We start from the raw sequence: 17,975 nt of genomic DNA on the forward strand, positions 1-17,975 counted from the left end.
ACTCATGTCGTATAAAATGTAACCAATTCTTAAATTGTTGCATTTTCGTTTCCCATGCCGGTAAATTTACAAATTAATTTGATATTAATTTGTACAAGCTTTTACCAGTAATTTGTTATCAATTTTACAATTAAATTTGTCATTATTGTATTATATTTTTTCATTTAATTGTAAATATTATTATTTACAATTAAATTTGTCGTTCCACCTCCTTGAATGCACCAGTCTGTCGGTCGTTTTACTTCAGTTATTTGTTAAAAAAGATTTGAATGGGTCCAGTGATAAATCAACGAATAGTTTGTGGCTGCGAGCTGAATTTAAACGCTACGAACCGATTATCAAATGGTCATAAAACTAAAGCAAATAACAGCTTTTGACACCTCAGATGTTGACATCGGTGCCAGCGCATGCATCGTTCGAATGGCTTCCGGGTTTGTGACCAAATTGCATATTTTTTCAGGCACACAATAAGTATCCTCACTATAAGCAAAGCTTAACTGCACGCGCTTGTAATGCAAAATGCAGTCTGTAATGCAAAATGCAGTCATTGTCTGCAAAATAATTCAGTAACGAACAGACTTCCAGGCTCAAAACCTTTACGATGCTCATGAATACCCTTGATGCCTACGAATAAATGTGGTGTTCATGAATATATTTGATGGCCACGAATAAATCTAGTGTTCATAAATATAATATATGTAATGCCTACGAATATATCTGGTGCTCATTAGTATATATGATGTTCAAGAATAAATATGGTGCACATAAATATAAATGAAACCCACGTATAAACCTATTGCTCAAAAATATATTTGCTGCTCACGAACAAATTTGATCCTACATATGTATATACCGTACATATATGGTGCACACAAATACGCATATTTGGTACCCAGGAATGAATAAATTTAGTGTCGAAGAATAAAATTGGCGAGGAAGAATATTTAGTGCCGTCGAATGCATTCGGTTCAAAAAAATATTTTAGTTTTAAAAGAATACATTTGGCACAAACGAAAATACACGGGGAAAGGACTTCATATCCGGGTTCCTGTTTGCACTGTAAGAATACAAGCAAGGACCTTTAATACCGTTCGTTATCAGGAGCCACATGATGTCTTTTAATCGCAATTGCTATAACAACCAAAGGACTTGTTCAGTCTATACAATTTAGGCTATATTTGGACGTCCCGGCGCTTTAATTTACTTTGGGGATTAGGAATTTAATTGCAATACCGATTCTTAATGAATGGCGGCATGCGAGTTGGCACGCAGGTTTTGAGCTGAAGAAAATGAAATAAATTCCTAATGAAGAGACCCTAACATCAAGGCGTGTATCCTTTGAGGGATGAAAGTTTCTGCAGTAAAATTTAACGTTATTTTGTGCATGTTGTTCAATTCGAAACATATAACTATTATTTTATTCGACGTGACTTGAATGTTGAAAACTGATATCTAATAATTTTCCATGAAGGCACCTCAATGAATCGAAATAGATGTTTTCCGATATGATTCATGGATTTCTAAGAACAGTCGACGTAGAGAGTCAAGTTCTCTAGCAATGAATGCGAACGCAGTGTAGTATGCAAGATGGAATTCGCGGAAAGTAGTTGGGAACTGGATCGATCCGCAAATTAGTACCTGCATTCATCAAACAATACGCAATTAATTAGCGTTCTTTCCAGCCAGCTTCTCTTTTCTATGGACGAGACCTGATTAACTGAGGATGTTTGTTTCTTAAACACAATTGGGAGCTCCAGAAAATTAGAATAGTTACTATCCGAAAAGTAAGAAATGGTTTTAGCCAGAGAAAAAGGCAATTCAGCGATTCCACTTTAATTGTTAAATTGCAAATATTTTTGTGTGAAATTGGTCGCATCCACAGTATCGGACACTCACAGAAAATCCGTACAATTATTGAAGAACAAGACACCACTAAGAAATATGGTACTCACCAGGCATGGGTTCGTCGTCGTCTGTGGCCATAGATTCGTCATCGGACCGCTGGTGCGGCGCTTCGCCAGCTCGCTCCTCTGCAAGTCGTCCGAAGTATTCAGCCGCATAGCTGGTGAGGTCAGGCGGCTGTTCTACGAGCACAGACACCGTGAATTCAATAAGGAGCTCCTGTAGCCCAGCGGGTACAACGTAGCTGGTGGATGACGATCCACCAGCTCCCCCGGGCGTTGACATGTCTGTTATCACAGCCCAAACAATCGCGAAGGTCTGGATAGGGTCCACTTGGACCCAGCCTTCAGCTGAACACACAAACTTATGACCCTATAATTCCTATTCGGCTGATCTCATATCAGTAGGATAGCTCTGCAGCTCTGGGTACTTGTATGCATTCATCGAACAACACTTTCTATCGACCACGAATGAACGACCACACACACGAACTTCGCTTGCTCGTCGATAAAGACCACAAAGAGCGATGTTTATAACGAAAACATCGTGTTTTACGAGATATATCACGATCGCCAGACGTCTGCTACCATTTGCACCGCCTTCATCTCCATACCTGGCCGACTCAAGCTCCGACTCTCTGGATACTCCAGTGCGCAGGACGCGGTGATCAATACTTGCTGCAGCGAACTGACGTACTCACCGCCTCACTCAATGCCCAACACGCTCTCTTCGCAGATTCATTCTTCGATTCGCTCTCGGTTCAACTCAAGTTTGTCTTTCGGAGTTCAACCTATCCGCCCAATTGTATGCGAACTCACTGAAAAAAATTGGCAGTGCGAATAGTCATTCCAGATCTCATGGCTTTTTGTGTTCATGCCCCCAGCAAGTCTATTCACTGTGGACCAGGAGTTTCATATTTAATTCAAATTATACCTGGTTAAAGACTGCAGTATGACCAGTCAGGCAACCGATAGTTGCATGTACTTATTTAATGTAAGAGACTTCCGTGGGGAACACGTCTATTCTCGGGGTCGAAGATTCATCTTAATAAAACGTATACCTCTTCTGAAATAAAACATCCCTCTTTTTGCTCCTGAAACTTGACGAGATCTTCGTCCTTCAGTAAAAAATAACATTACTCCGAAATTTTGCAAGTAGTTAGAAAGGTAACAGCATTGTAAACTGCTCGATATTCGATTTTAAACATCAGCAAGCTGGCTAAAAGGTAGCATCATCTCTCTCCCTCGCTCCCTCTCTAGCTCTCGATCGAGCACCTGCGTTACCGCTCCCTTGCCCCTTGTCTTATTGATTCCCCAGGTGTCCCCTAGTAACTTATTGATTCCCAGGGGTGTCCCCAAGTAACTTATTGATTCCCCAGGTGTCCCCTAGTAACTTATTGATTCCCCAGGTGTCCCCTAGTAACTTATTGATTCCCCAGGTGTCCCCTAGTACCTTATTGATTCCCCAGGTGTCCCCTATAGTAACTTATTGATTCCCCAGGTATCCCCTAGTAACTTCTCACTATACTAAGACAGAGAGAAAAACCGTGCGCAAGCATGGCTTGAAATTTTTTTTGTCACTTTCCTTTAGAGTTTAGAATCTACGAAGGGGATAAATTAAAATTTTGGTAATAATTAAGTAACAATTATTACCAGGATACTACCAATCTACCATGTTTACATATTACATTAAGGTTTGATGGAAATGCTTTTTCTCTCGACCATTCATTTGCACGGGGTCAAAGTTGATGCAGCTTTTATACACAAATGCATAGAAATTTCGTCCCGAGTTTTTTCGGAGGAAAATTTTCCATCCTCAGTGATATTTTAATAATTTTTGTCTATAATACTGGTCACGAATTATTGGTTTCTGCTTAAATAATCGAACGACTTGTTTAAAAATACACCTGCCACCTGTAACAACTCCGACGCATCTAGGATGAATTATGAAACGAATTTTGGGACGAATTTTTCATCGCGCATTTATTTGTCAAGTTAAACGGATCATGACCAAATTAAATCAAGGCGTTTATTTACAATACGCTCCTGCGAGCTTCGTCAGTATTTTCTTGTCAGCTTTAGTTTTTAACAATCGTGCTAAACCCCATATTCTAGGTCTTCGTCCAAACATAAGTTTTTCTAACCTAAACCCATCTTTATCGAATTATCAAAGGAGTTATTTATTTACAATACAATTCAAAGTTTAATCGAGATGCGTTTATTAGTTCGTTGTTTGCCGACCATTTTATGGTCACTTAATCTTGGGGACTGGCCGCAAGACCGGTCAAAAAGATCCAAGAGGCGTTAAAAATTCTGACAACGCTAGGAGTAGTGTATTGTGAATAAATAGCTTCGTAATTATTTAAGTCAAGAACGATTTCGTTTGAAAATTTTTACGGTTAAAGCGTGTTAGAATATGGCGTTTAGCGTGCTAATTTAGTACGAAGCGGACAAAATAAAAAGAATTCTGACACAGCTCGACCATTTAGACACTTTTACGGCCGGTCTCTCGGCTGGTCTCCCAGTTTCGTTTGCCTAAAACAGCTCTCAAACTAATACACTCAACTCGATGAAACTTTGCACACATGTTCAATAGAACCGTATAGTGAAGGTTAGGTCGTATTTTTTTGCTTTTTCACATTCTTTTTCGAGTTATATTCTGATACGGTCTAAATTTCGCAGTGATCCTAATTTTTCTTTTATTCAATTGAACAGATTTGAACGAAACTTACCGCATAACTGGGAAACGAAAGCGAAATCGGATAAATGATCACGTCTTAATCAGCACTTTTTGGTTTTATTGAACACATATGCAAATATCCATCGAATTACTCTGATTATTTTTGGGCATATTTTTGGCTATGCAAATTTAACAATAGGACACAGAAATGCCGGTCGTTTTTCCGTATAGCCAAAAAAAAAAAAACTAGCGAACAAAGGAAAAATCGACAAATTGTTCACGCCATAAACATCACTGTTAGGTGGTTGGAAATAGATGTTCAATGTTTTTTTCATATATGAATAGTAGAATACAAGATATATAAGGCTCACAGATCGTGGTCTTATTGAATGTGTGCAAAGTTTCATCGAGCGCGTTCATCAATTTGGAAGATATTTTAGGCATACTGAATTGATGACCGGACGTGAATGTGTCGGAGTAGTTAATCGCAAAAGTGTCGAACAGTTGATGCGACCATAATTTAAACTGGGCTACCTACATTGAAAGGCTTGGATTGTCTATATATTCTCCAAATCGATTTGCATGCCACAAAATTGGAATTATCGTTATGCTTCTGTCAGCTCATCTGTTATATGAAATTTGTAGTCTCAAATACGCTCATTATATATTTGGTGAAATTACTTTATCTACAATGAAGTGTATTATTCAGCTGAAATATTCTTTAAATAATTTCAATTTATGGTCTGGGAAGTGATATAAACTGAATGAATCTAATGAATCTTTCATGTGTAGTGGATGTATAATCAGCAATTCTTCGAGTTTACAAACTAAACATAGGATTGGTAGAATGCACTATGCAATAATGTACCGTAAACCCCCAACAATATTATCGTTTTTTCATTAGTTCAAACCTCTATAGTTTGTAGTCATCTATCTTATGTGCTCACTTCGCATGTATTTCGGTGTTTGTTGCCGCCCATTTAGTTTTATTAAGGTAACTAAAATTACGACATTTCATGTTAATTTTAAGGAGAAATCAAGTTGGTGCCACGCTTCTTGAAGTGGTTTGTATGTAAAGTGAATAGATTTTTTTTTACTAATGAGCAGTTTTTGTCTGGGATGCTTCAATTGAGGTAGCATGTTTGTCACGTGGTAACCTTAGCCGACAATGCCGAACTCCTAGTTGATAATCGGTCGCCATTCGATCAACATGGTATGGTAAGCAAAACGTGAAATTAAAAATCTTACGGCGATGTTCAGCCATTTCATCGGTTTCAAAATTGTGGATTTTGCTTTCACAGCATTTGATGTTATATTTCTCTTTGTAGGCAACCTTATTTATGAAAGCATTCATTATAGCGTTATAAATTTAGGATAGTAAGATTGGCATTTGGCTAGTAGGTATGCGACTATGCGGTGTGTTATGTGTAGCCTTGTAGCTGTAGCCTGTAGGTACCTATTAGGTAGTTCGTTGTCGAGAGCCGCAAGTTTGCAACGTTGCTTTAGCGCATAAGAAGCACCAAGAGCACATTTTCCCAAGTGGGAAATTCAAAATTTCAAATGGATAATTATAAACCAGCTAAGGTTAGCTACTGCTACATACTAATTTGCATTTTGCTTGGGACCCATTTATTTGTTTATCCCATTTTTCAAAATTCTGGGTACATATTGTTTAAGTTTAAAATGTTTTGATCCATTACCTACATCACAATCCTGAAGCGAGTGGAAATTCTTCCATAAACACATTATAAGCACTCTGGTCTGTGAAACACTGACTGTGATTGCTTGTGCCTATGAGAATGAGCATTATGAGTAGGTACTAGGTAGCCTAGTATGATCCATGTGCATAGTGGAAAGCAGAGAGTTTTTTAGACTCTCCTTCAAGTTCAATTTTATGACCTATAACTAGCAGATTAGACTTCTGTATTTTTTCCATTCAAGACAAGGTGAGACAATGATTTGTCGGCCAGTGTGGAATTCTGTATAGGTAATATATTCTCTTGTCAATATAAGAAAACGTATCAAAATACCATAGTGGCAAAGCAGAGAGTTTTTTAGACTCTGTCTCAAGTTCATTTTTGAGTCCTATAAGTAGATAAGGAAAGTATCATGGATACCAGACTGTCCAGCATTATCATACTTAAGAAATTGCTTAAAATCTTGAGTAAATGAGGAAATTAAAAATGAACTGATTCTAAAAAATCTCTGGTTGGTCACTATACAAAATACCAACCCTTCCACCTGCTTACACCACCTTCCACTGCAATGAAAATTGATGAACTGAGCTCATAAGAAACTGCTCTGCTTCCGAAATCACGCGTGGTTTGAAATCCAATCCCGTGTCGCCAACGACTAATCAAGTTAACTACCGTAAAATGGGGTAACTTAGACCGGCGGGGTAACTTAGACCACTTTTTGTTTTTTTTACAAAAATCCCCACAACTCAAAAACTATTTGACATAGAAAAATTTTGTCAATGGGCATTGAAGGCCTAATACTGAGGCTACATAACACAATAGAAAGATTTAAAAAGTTTGCATATCTAAATACTTGTATTTGCTGATTTCAAGTGGTAAATAAATTAAAAGATGATTAAGTTGAGAAACAGATTTAGACACATAAAAACTAATTCCGACACAACTTGAATTGGACTCACACAGCTCATTCCATGCTGTGTGCAAAAATTAAAATTTTCTCAATTAAAAGCTTAATAACTGTTAAATAAAAGCCGAATTAAGTAGTGCTCAATATTCAATAGTGTTCTAATTCAAAGCTGTGTCGTATTCCAATACAGCTCACACAGCAATTCAAGTTCATGTGTGAATTCACAGCTCACACAGCGGAATTCAAACCCATGGATGTCGGAATTACGTATTAGTACAATTTGAAGCGCGGTTGGAATACGTCTCACCACGTGCCGAATATAGGCACACACAGTGTCGGAATATAGGGATTTGGTAGGTTTGCATTCTAAAGGCTTTTAAATAAATATGGCAACATTTTGTGATGTTTCATTGTTGCTGGCACATAGTGAGGTGTTTTGAGAGTCACGTAAAGCAAACGGAACTCAAGAAACGCACACGGTTATTTTTTTATAGTTTTTCATTTCTCGATGCGTCCTTAATGTGTCGGAATATACCGCGTTTACCCTACAACATAGCTCTGGATGAGCTTCATTAAAAAATTTTAATTTTTTAATTAAGCTTTCAATTAAGAGCTATCAAGCTTTTAATTAGGAAAATTTTAATTTTTGGACACAGCTTGGAACAAGCTGTGTGTGTCTAATTCCAAGCTATGTCAGAATTAGTTTTTTATGTGTCTAAAACTGTTGCTTTACTTAATCATCTATTAATTTATTTACCACTTCAAGTATACTTAAAGTATACTTGAAGCTTTATCACTTTTTGATAGAGCAAGGGCAACTATCAACTTTGACATGTTTTTCGATGTTCTCATTGGGTGACGTGCAGTGTCTCTCTGAGGATCTTAACATTTTCCTGCCAGATGGCCCAGACCTAGTGTTTGGCAATAGTTTGGTGAGCAATAGTATGACATCACTATTTCAACCATCAACCAATGCGTGGAACTAAGACAAAGCTTAATATAAAGGAAAAAGTTGAGAAGTGTTGGAATTACCCACTATGTTGGAATATGGTGCGTTTACCCTACCATAAGACGTCCTGGTTGAAATAGGTTTAAAATTTATTGGAATTTATATCTTATAAGGGGAGTGTCTTGAGTACAATTTTCAATTTTGGCTTTTCTGGTTTTTAGTCTCATCTGAAATCTGTCAGCAGTGCACTTAAATAGCCTGTCTGAAAATGCTCTGCTTTAGTTACCCAGCTGCAGTTGCACAGGATGGTTCTCATGCAGTTGTTAGCACCATCTTTGACAGAAATTGAGCTCCAGTACCAGTACCAGGGTGCAGAGTTTGCAAGCTGCGTTGCCAAGACATGGATTTTCAGCCCAAAATGTCGCCAGCCATTTCCAAGTTGCATTGCCGAGTAATTTTTAATAAGAAAATGCTGCTAACAACTTTAATAGTATATCCCTTACTCTCCACACACTGCAACACTTACACTCATCCCAACTGATTTCCAGACAAGCTTCACTGCATCCTTATCCATCCAATGTACCGGAACCTTACTGTGTGCGCTTGCAGTCTTTCAGATTTTCAACTATTTTCTAAAAAGTTGGCCGAAGGCTCGCGAATATCTAAAATGCAATAATTTCAATTCAAATGTTTTGGCAAGATCTTCTGAAGGTGTAAATTTTGCTGCTGATGCATTGCCAAAGATCTTGTGATATTAACCCACTTTCTGCACCCTGGCTCTAGTATTATCAAGTCTTGCAGTCTTGAATGCCTATTTTGAGGCGTGCATGCCATTGTTGCGCTCTACTGAACATTCACGCTTATTATCACTGCAAACCTATCTCCTTTATAATTTTTTAGGCACAGCAATGAGAGATATACCATTCAATTTGCAAATAAGAGATCTAGAGATTGGTTGTAGCTTTTTTCAATTTTGTTATAGTTGAAAATATTTTGAAAAAGGGGGGAATCGAAAAATTGTCTAAAAGTTTATGAAAAATGCTTCCCCACCCACAAAAATTTGAATTTAAAAAAAGCTATAATGAATCAATAGATATGGTCCTTACACATCTAATGATAGGAGTCTCGATGTTGTAGCTTGAAAATCCTAGGAAGAGATAGATTACTACAGTACCCCCTTTGGCTGTTTTCTAAGAATTTTACATTTTTTTTTTAATTTACAGGAACAAAAATGTCCTAAAGGATTTGGTTTTACATATGTGCACCTAGTTTCAAAGTGATCTGTTTGTAAATAACCAAGATAAATTTTGCTCAAGACGCTCCCCTTAAAACAAGACATAAGGTGAAGTAAAAACCACTTAATGCTGGGATGTAGACTTTTTTTAGTTTACAGACATGAACAATAACTTGAGACATATTAATTGACAATTCCGACTATGGGCTTGGCAATTAAGATTGTTTTTGCTACATATCATAATTTAACATGGCACTTCCACATAACAAGGAAAATAGAAATTATAATGAAAATATGCATATTTTCCAAAAATGGCCTACAAAATTTCCAATTATTGCCTTTGACTCGTGGCATCTTGCACAACAGAGAAATGAGAGCCATTTCGCAGTTATTTAACTGTCTAACTAATAGATAATGTCAATAACTCAGCAATGCACACCTGAACTTGTATGGAGCAAACGCTGAACTTGTACAATTCTTGCGTAAGGTGAGGTTAAAGGCTAGACATTGACATCATTCACTCAATATTCAGTCATACATTGCCAAATCTGCCCACTAATTTAACTGCCCAATTATTTTGGCAGCCAAACAATGCCACAACTGCATATGATTGACAACTGCTCATCAACAATCAAAAGCTAACTTGTTAGTCCTTAATCTGCTTGCCTAAAATGTCCTGTTTTGTCTCACATATTCAAGATATGTCTCATATTGTTAAGTTAATTTCCCTTCCATTTCTACCTGTCTGGTATTGTTTTTTAATTGTTGGGACACAAGTTTTAAAGTCTAAGACACAAGTCTTGTCCCAGTTCATACATTTATTCTGGGACATATTTTACTTTCTATCCCTCAATTTCTTGTCTCATCCCATTTGTCCTAGTTGATTTCACGAAAATTATTCCATGACGCAGGAGTCTAGAGTAGACCAGCAAAGTATCATGGATACCAGCATCATCATACGCAAGATGTTGGTTTGATTCTTGAGTAAATGAGGAAATAAAAAGTTGACTGCTAAAAAATCACTGGTTTGCCACTATGGCCCATGGTCCTGCTTAACAAATGAACTGATTCTAATAAAATCACTGGTTTGCCACTATGGTCCATGGAGTATGGACCATAGTGTCATTCTAAATGTGTCGTAAATGTCTATGTACCTATTTAATTGAGGAGCACTTCTCCCAGTGGTAGTGGGCTGGCCAAGCACTCCAAAGACAAGTGGGACAGCAGCAGCGCAGCGCGCTCATTCCACTCCAATAAGAGTGGGACTGGGATGAGCACTAGCTTCAAAACGAGCAGGCTGGCAGAAGCAGCAGTGTGGAATTCTAGGAAGGGAAGTTCATTTATGAAAAATATTTCCACCCAAGGCTGAAAGCTTTGATGTAGGAAAGCACTGTATCTGGAAAGCCCCTAGAAAAGCACTGTATCCTTAGAAAATACCCCTCTAGAATTCTGCACTAAGCAGCGGCAGTGCACTCGCCCCACTTCAATAGGAGCAGGATGGCCTGGCCAAGTGCATTACAGTAGCACTCAAGCAGGACCTCCTCAAATTGCACCACCACCCCGTTCCCCCGAGCTTCTGAAGCGCGCAGCGCTGGAGCACTCCTGGCCATCCTGGTGTTTATAGATGACCAACCATGTCCTACAATTAACCCTTTCCCAGGCAGACATAGAAATATGTTAATATTGCAATATTTGATGATAGTACTTGAAAGTATAACCAATACTAAGATATATCTACTACCATAGTAGGAATAAAAAAATGTATATACAGCAATCCCTTGATTAGCACGGTTTTGAATACCGCGGTTTTGATTAACGCGGAAAAAAAATTTGCAACCTACCCTTAATCTATGCAGTGCCAGTTTTGATTAGTGCGACTTTTTTTCACAACGCATCATTTTCCCGCCTCTAGCCAGAGGTGTTACGTTCGTAACAAAAGTGTTACTTTTTGCTTATTAGATCTTATGTTGTTTCTTTTGTTACGACTTTTGGAAAAATTCGCCAAATGTTGTTACTTTATGAATTTCAGCCAATAATTCTTTAAATAAGGTCCCGTTCCGTAGGCACTCGTGCTGACTACAGAGTCGGTTTAACCGCGCCTTGTCTCGTTCATAACTCAAATGGTCGAGTTCGGCAACGTTCGCAGGTAAGTGTGCCATGCCAGTGCTCTAGTTACTTGTTAGCCTTCAACTGGTCAAGATCGCTGCCATATCTAGTAAAATTTCTAGTAAAAAACTTGCAGAATTACTCACTGCAATTGAAAAAACTTAAGAAATCATAAGAGAAGTAGACCCAAATGAAGAAAGAAGCATGAATGTTTGCCGTGGCCTGGATAGGCAAGTGAATTGCTATCGCGCAATTATGCAGGAGAGAAAGAAATCTACTGTGCAATTGAAATTGGATTCGTTTTTCAGTAAAAAATAAATGTTAATTCATTTGCATTTCTTTTATATATTTCCCCTATTATTTAGAAAAAAATATGATGAATTTTAGTGAAAAAAAAAATTATTATGTAACTTTGCTATTTGTGAGGATTCATTATAATTATTCCCATATATTCTTAAGTTTGATTAGCGCGGTTTTGCTTAACACGGTAAAACTCGGGGATTTATTAACCGCGTTAATCAAGGGATTGCTGTATTCTTAAGTTTGATTAGCGCGGTTTTGCTTAACACGGTAAAACTCGGGGATTTATTAACCGCGTTAATCACGGGATTGCTGTAAGTAGTAAATCACAATTAATGAAGTGATCATATATGGGCCTTGCCAGCATAAGGTAAAGAAAAATTTGCTAATTTTGACATTGAGAGTTTACTATTTAGATGGTAAATAGCAACTTGATTGCTCTTTTCTGCTTGTATTATAACACAGAGGTACAGGGAAAGCAATCAAGATGAACAAAATTAGTATTTTATGGCAAGATTTCCAGACCATCCATATAATGAGACATCCATGCTGCATGTAATGAGTTGCATTCATGGACCACATATAAATAAAACTTGTGAAAAAATTATTGGCAAGAATTGATTGGTGAAAAATTATTGGCAAGAATTGATTGGTGAAGGACATGTTATTGACTGGGTCAGTGCAGAGACAATCTTGCTTGTAACCATGTTGGCTCTATGTTCTGTAGCAAAGGAAATGCCAAGAGCTTGGACTGCAGTCAAGGCCTGGGAAAGTATCAAGTGGTGAACTATAGGTACCTTAGACTGAAAAACATGACTTAAATCATAGTAGGGCTAACGAACATATTTACCTATCACTGTAAAAATTTACCTCTAGTGGGCATATGTCCAAACATAGTCATGTCTATCTCTTAGCATTGGCAGGTGTATGCACATATATGATCACACTATTTTTTGAAATCTTATTTCACCATCTTGCATTTGTATCAGGTAAATGGCATCCTAATCAGTTGATAAAACAAGTTTTTAACTAAAATACTTGCAACTATCATCAACTTGCCTACAGTTCTTCTTGGGTTGGGCTAGATCTGCTAAAGTGAATATGACGAGGGCCCAAAATGCTGTTTTTGCAATTTCTCCAGGGTACTTAGTTTATAAGTCAGCTCCCACAGACACACGAGTGTGTCAAGACTCAAGAGCACTTTGTCATACATGCAGTAACTCATACACAATCTGTGATTGGTTTGAGCTTGTTGGTGGGCTGCCCAAAGCGATGTGGGTGGCGTGGGGGCCCCTATTTTACTTCCATTTTAATTGCCATGTATGGTAACTTACCCCCAAAAGGGTTAAACCATGGTCTGGACAGAATAATGGGCTTCATCTACACCTAACTTCCATCACTTGCATTTTTTTAAAATCGTCTATGATTTCAGGGTGCAGAAAGTGGATGTATGGAACTCTGGGTGTCAGTGGGTGACTGTGAAAAACATCGAACCACAGATTTTTTAGAATGAGTTAATTTGGAATTTCCTCCTTTACTCAAGATTGAAACCAATTTATTAGGTACAATAATGCTGGTATCCATGATACTTAACTGGTGACCAGTAATGTATCATGGATACCAGCATGGTGGTACACATGGTGGAATTCCAGGAAGTGGTTGGTCATTTAGGTGCAGCAGGACAATCTGAGCGCGCCACACTTGAAGCTGGGGGGGGGTGTCATTTGAGGGCCTTGCAGGAGTGCTAATTGTTACGGAAATTTGGGTGCTGGAGCGCTGTAGTGTAGTCATATTTAGAAGATAAAGTTTATCATTATATTTTTAGACTATCATGATTGAATAAAAAAACAGATTTCTCATAATTTCTTCTGATTGTAGATTCTTAATTCTTTAAAAGAATCAGCAGTCACAAATGTCATATTTACTAGCAAGAAAAATTTTTTTATGTGATCACTTTCATTGTTTATTAATATAGTTGTAGTATACATAGGTATAGTATCAAGATGAATGAATAAGAATGCTTTGTTTTAATGATCTTGATATTTTTTTTTACAGCACAATGAATGCCGAGAAATTATCCAAGCTACAGTCGCAGGTGCGCATTGGCGGCAAGGGATCCGCCAGGAGGAAGAAGAAGATTGTGCGTAAAGTTACCACAACTGATGACAAAAAGATCCAAAGTCATCTTAAAAAATTATCTGTTAATAGCATTTCTGGTATTGAAGAGGTGAGTTGTGGTGTGCATAAATGTAATTATTCCACAACTTGTGGAATAATTACATTTATGCACAATATCAGGTCATAATGTTGGCTCATACCTTGCAAGCTTCTGTATTTAACAATTGAGGGCAATTTTAGACAACACTTTTATTAATGGTTTGTTTACTAGTGAGAAAGGCTCCTTCCTATTGTAATTCCTCTGTTGTAATTCATACTAGTAATGCATGTTATTCAACTTACATGACATAGTATTAACCTAGATTTGTATTTAAGTAAATATTTTCCTGAGAACACTGCTTCTACAAAACTTGATGGAAATTTATTGTAAATTCTCATTATTCAAAACACTAGAATAAAAAAATGCTCTGATATGAATATGCACATGCTAGAAATGACAGAATTATTCAATTGGTTTCAAAGATACACTGCGAACACACTTCAAACTGGTGGAATAGATAAAAACATTCTTTTTGGAAGGTAAAGTTGATTTATAATTGCGCAACGTATTTGGCAGGTGAACATGATTAAGGACGATGGGCGCGTGATCAATTTCAACAATCCCACCGTGCAAGCCTCACTTGGAGCCAACACATTTGCCATCACTGGCCACTCTGAGGACAAGCACTTCACAGAACTTCTTCCTGGCATCCTCAACCACCTTGGTGCTGAAGGCTTCAGTCATATCAAGCGCCACGCCTCCAGCATGGCGCAAGGTTAGTTTATAATTTGAATATTGGGCATATGTTAGGTAAAGAATATAACCATGACATTTAACTACATCTTGTGCTAATAATGATTTCTGATACTCAGCTGTGTTGATATTTGTTTCTAGTGCGCCACTCTGTTCATCACCGAAATTAAAGAAGGTAGGTATACAATGGTAGTCCAGGGGTTATTTCTATATCACGAAGATTTTATGCTACTGTTCCTATTTATAATACGTCGCAATACAAGTATTTAATTCCCATAATTTGGCAATGTAAATGATGTCAAATTAAACCATTTAGTACTTGATGTAAGGCAAGCAAATACTTCTGACACTACTCGTGCCTCAAAGCATGGATCATGCACGGATCGACAGTAGATCTTGATCAAGCAATAATATTAGTAGTTAATATAAGAAATTAAGAGGTAATTTACCCAAAAAAAGTTGGCCCACATCATCAACGTCACTTACAATGGATTCAAAGAGAAGTGATCGAGGGTTAAAATGAGATCTATTGTGGATCCATCCTTCGAGGGATGACCATGCCTGCATCCTGTTATGCAAAATGTATCTGACATTCAGGCTGTGATGAAAGATGAAGCTATCCCACAAAACATAGTTGTTTGATTTTTGCCTCCTGAGTATAAATAAGATCCTGTTTATTTTTATTCAACTTCTTTGTTTTCAAGTTATTGCAACAAACTGAAACAGTAAGGTTCAAAACATTGCCGATCTTCATTTTTATTTATTTTTTAACATCTTTCGATTCTGAAACCGTCTCATGGCTCTTCCTCAGATGTGAATGATAGTTCTTAGTTCATTCGTGTCTTCACTAGTACCTATTGATAGTTATACCCTTTCATTGGGATTTGCCAGTCTTGCTGTTTTTTATCCGTATTATTGCGATACTATTATCGAACGGCAGCAGAATATTTGTTTCTCACTCCTCACCCATGGTTTGCAGGCATGGGTGCTGCCATTGATGATGAAGATGTGCCTGATCTTGTAGAAGACTTCGAAGCCGCAAGCAAGACTGACAATGGTATGTAAATTAAAAGAATTACATTAATTTTTTTATTGTTCACGCATTTGTTAAGTACTTAATTGTTAATTATGCATAATGTTTTTCCTTCTTTAAGTGGAAATTAATATAATTCAAGTTGCAGTTTCTGCTTGGTTACGCATCTAGCTAATTGCTCATCATTCAACCCTGTTAGATTTTTCTGTAGACGTATTTATAATTGACTGATGTTGTGCTTGTATCTTCCAGTTGGTTTATTGCCAAGCAATGTATAATTCGCTTGGACCTTCATTACGCAAGTATTATAACTAAGCTCTATCGTCTCGTCAAATAGCTAAGTCTAATTGGTTGACATTTTAATATTCTCAGTGGCTGCCAAGAAGGTCGAGAAAGGCGAAGAAGCTGACGACGAAGATGAGGACGATGATGACGAAGGTGGGAAAAGCAAACAAGATAAACCTAAGACCAAAAAGGCCAATAAGAAGACAGCAAAAAAATCCTCGTCAACTGCCGCGCAGAGCGACAGTTCGCCTGAAAAGGATGACAGCTCTTGCGATTCACCCAAGAAGAGCGACAAGTTACAAGCAAAAAGCGATGACTCCGATGCTGCTGTTGCTGAAGTTCCTGCTGCAGCTGCCAAGGAGGACTAGTTTTTGCAGACCTAGCTATTTTACCGGCAGTTCTATTTGGCTTGCTGACTAGGATCGTTACTGTTTCAATTTTTATTTTTGCCTTATGTTACGAAAAGATCGTTTAATTTGACTTGTTTGAAAGAAAGCTACTGTAAAGTGGTTTCGTTCTCAAGATTGATCTTTAGAGCAATAACGATACGCGTCAGTCATTTTTATCACTGCTAAATTAGTGTTAATTCCAGCACGATCGGGCAGTGCTTGAGTAACGATCTTGGTCAGATGCCAGAGGCTGCAGCGATTTGATCTAATGTTAGCTTTTCCAATTGATTTCTTGTCGCGAGTGCCCCAGTAGTGTCTGATCTAACATTTGCGCTTCATTGGAATATTTGTTTATAACAACAATTTGTCTCCATCAAATACCATGACTTCCCTTGTACGGTATCTGCTTTGATAATAATTTTTGAAATGCCATTCATAATCGAAAATTGCAGGGCAATTACGATTTATTCAAATTTATATTGAATCCTATTGGTACCCATCAAATGGTGTTAATGGATCGATATTTCTTTGTGCCTTTGGTTTCACTGTTCTAGATAAAAATATGTTCAGGCAAGTTGCTCGTTTTTGTTTCGTCAGCTAATAGCGAGAAGCAAGTGTTGTCGGCATTCTGTTTTTCTGTGGTTTATCTTGAACAATATTTCTTACTTTGCTCATCGTGGTCTAGGTGTAAAGCTCGCACTTGTACTTTAACAGAACAATAATAACATTGACGCGTGACTTCTAATCCATTCAGTATTTTTCGACGTTGATTATATTATAGCTCGTGTGCACTCATACCTGGTACTGTAATTTGTTTATTTGTACATAAATAGGCCACGAGATCCGAATGACTAAAGGCGAAACAAAGACGCGTGACTATCTCCCAGCGCTCATAATTTGTCTACTGAAAATTAGTTAAATAAACCAATTGCTAATTATGCTTCATCCAGTTTCATTCACATCCTAAATTCCAATGTTGCAACCTCATCGGATGTAAATATTGAAACCATGTGCTGCATAGGTGTGAAAGGGGCAGATCCTGGCTGTTAATTTGTTGATTATGTTTGAATTTTAAGATGTTGAAGCGAAACTATTAAAATAATGGCTGTCATTCTTTTGATGGTTGCAAGATAAACTAACAGGCTTGGTTCACCTAGGATACGTATCCTGCTAATTTTTACTTTTTCTCTTCCGTTTTTGTCTTATTCCCATTCTAATCTAAATCCCATTCGTCTTAAGGTATGCTAGGAGTGAATTCTAATAATTTTGCAAGTGAAACTACGTAACGACCTATTACTGAAAGAACAATTTTAAGAAATGAGTTGTATAAGTTTTGTCTCGGTATGAAGCTGTGGATTCCATTCCCAACCCAAAATGCATGTACTAGTATCAAAGTATTACCCATCATATGTAATAATGTCAGCGCTGAAGAAAAGGCCTGGTGTGGCCTGGCGCCGATTCTTGTACTTTAGTGACTTGTCCACAGGAGATCTAAGAACTGCTCCTTTGACCAGATCTTTTCAAAAGCGGACTGTAGATTGAAAGAAATACACTACTAGACTTCCACCTGGTTCGGTATGGCG

The 17,975-nt window shown here is 37.6% G+C and overlaps 2 protein-coding genes across 4 annotated transcripts in view; one reads left to right on the forward strand and one right to left on the reverse strand.

Moving 5' to 3' along the window:
- Positions 1-2,512, reverse strand: part of LOC108669510 (cAMP-dependent protein kinase type II regulatory subunit) — a gene marked incomplete in the record, with an annotated part of 50,370 nt that extends 47,858 nt beyond the window's left edge. Inside the window, 1 exon segment of the mRNA XM_018156857.2 lies at positions 1,953-2,512. Coding sequence (XP_018012346.1) covers positions 1,953-2,187 — 235 coding nt within the window.
- A 2,980-nt stretch (positions 2,513-5,492) lies between these two features.
- Positions 5,493-17,332, forward strand: LOC108669511 (transcription factor BTF3 homolog 4). Of its 3 annotated transcripts, none has more exons than XM_018156860.2 (5): positions 5,493-5,575; positions 13,830-14,001; positions 14,509-14,707; positions 15,665-15,742; positions 16,091-17,332. In XM_018156860.2, exons 2-5 carry the CDS (start codon positions 13,834-13,836, stop codon positions 16,369-16,371), a joined length of 726 nt encoding a protein of 241 aa, XP_018012349.1. In that variant the 5' UTR covers positions 5,493-5,575; positions 13,830-13,833; the 3' UTR covers positions 16,372-17,332. The 3 variants fall into 3 exon arrangements, with proteins under 3 accessions (XP_018012349.1, XP_018012348.1, XP_018012347.1); XM_018156859.2 differs by lacking the exon at positions 5,493-5,575 and adding an exon at positions 5,621-5,799; XM_018156858.2 differs by lacking the exon at positions 5,493-5,575 and adding an exon at positions 11,488-11,514.
- The last annotated feature ends 643 nt before the right edge of the window (positions 17,333-17,975 follow it).

The sequence above is a fragment of the Hyalella azteca genome, unplaced genomic scaffold, assembly GCF_000764305.2.
Source record: "Hyalella azteca isolate HAZT.00-mixed unplaced genomic scaffold, Hazt_2.0.2 contig12328, whole genome shotgun sequence".
Classification (NCBI taxonomy): Eukaryota; Metazoa; Arthropoda; class Malacostraca; order Amphipoda; family Hyalellidae; genus Hyalella; species Hyalella azteca.

Excerpts from the sequence above, each read along its gene's own strand:
- LOC108669511 (XM_018156858.2), top strand. The coding sequence starts at position 11,489 with ATGGTCGAGTTCGGCAACGTTCGCAG. Across the intron at positions 11,515-13,829 it reads GAGTTCGGCAACGTTCGCAG|CACAATGAATGCCGAGAAAT; the intron begins GTAAGTGTGCCA and ends TTTTTTTTACAG. Across the intron at positions 14,002-14,508 it reads GCATTTCTGGTATTGAAGAG|GTGAACATGATTAAGGACGA; the intron begins GTGAGTTGTGGT and ends CGTATTTGGCAG.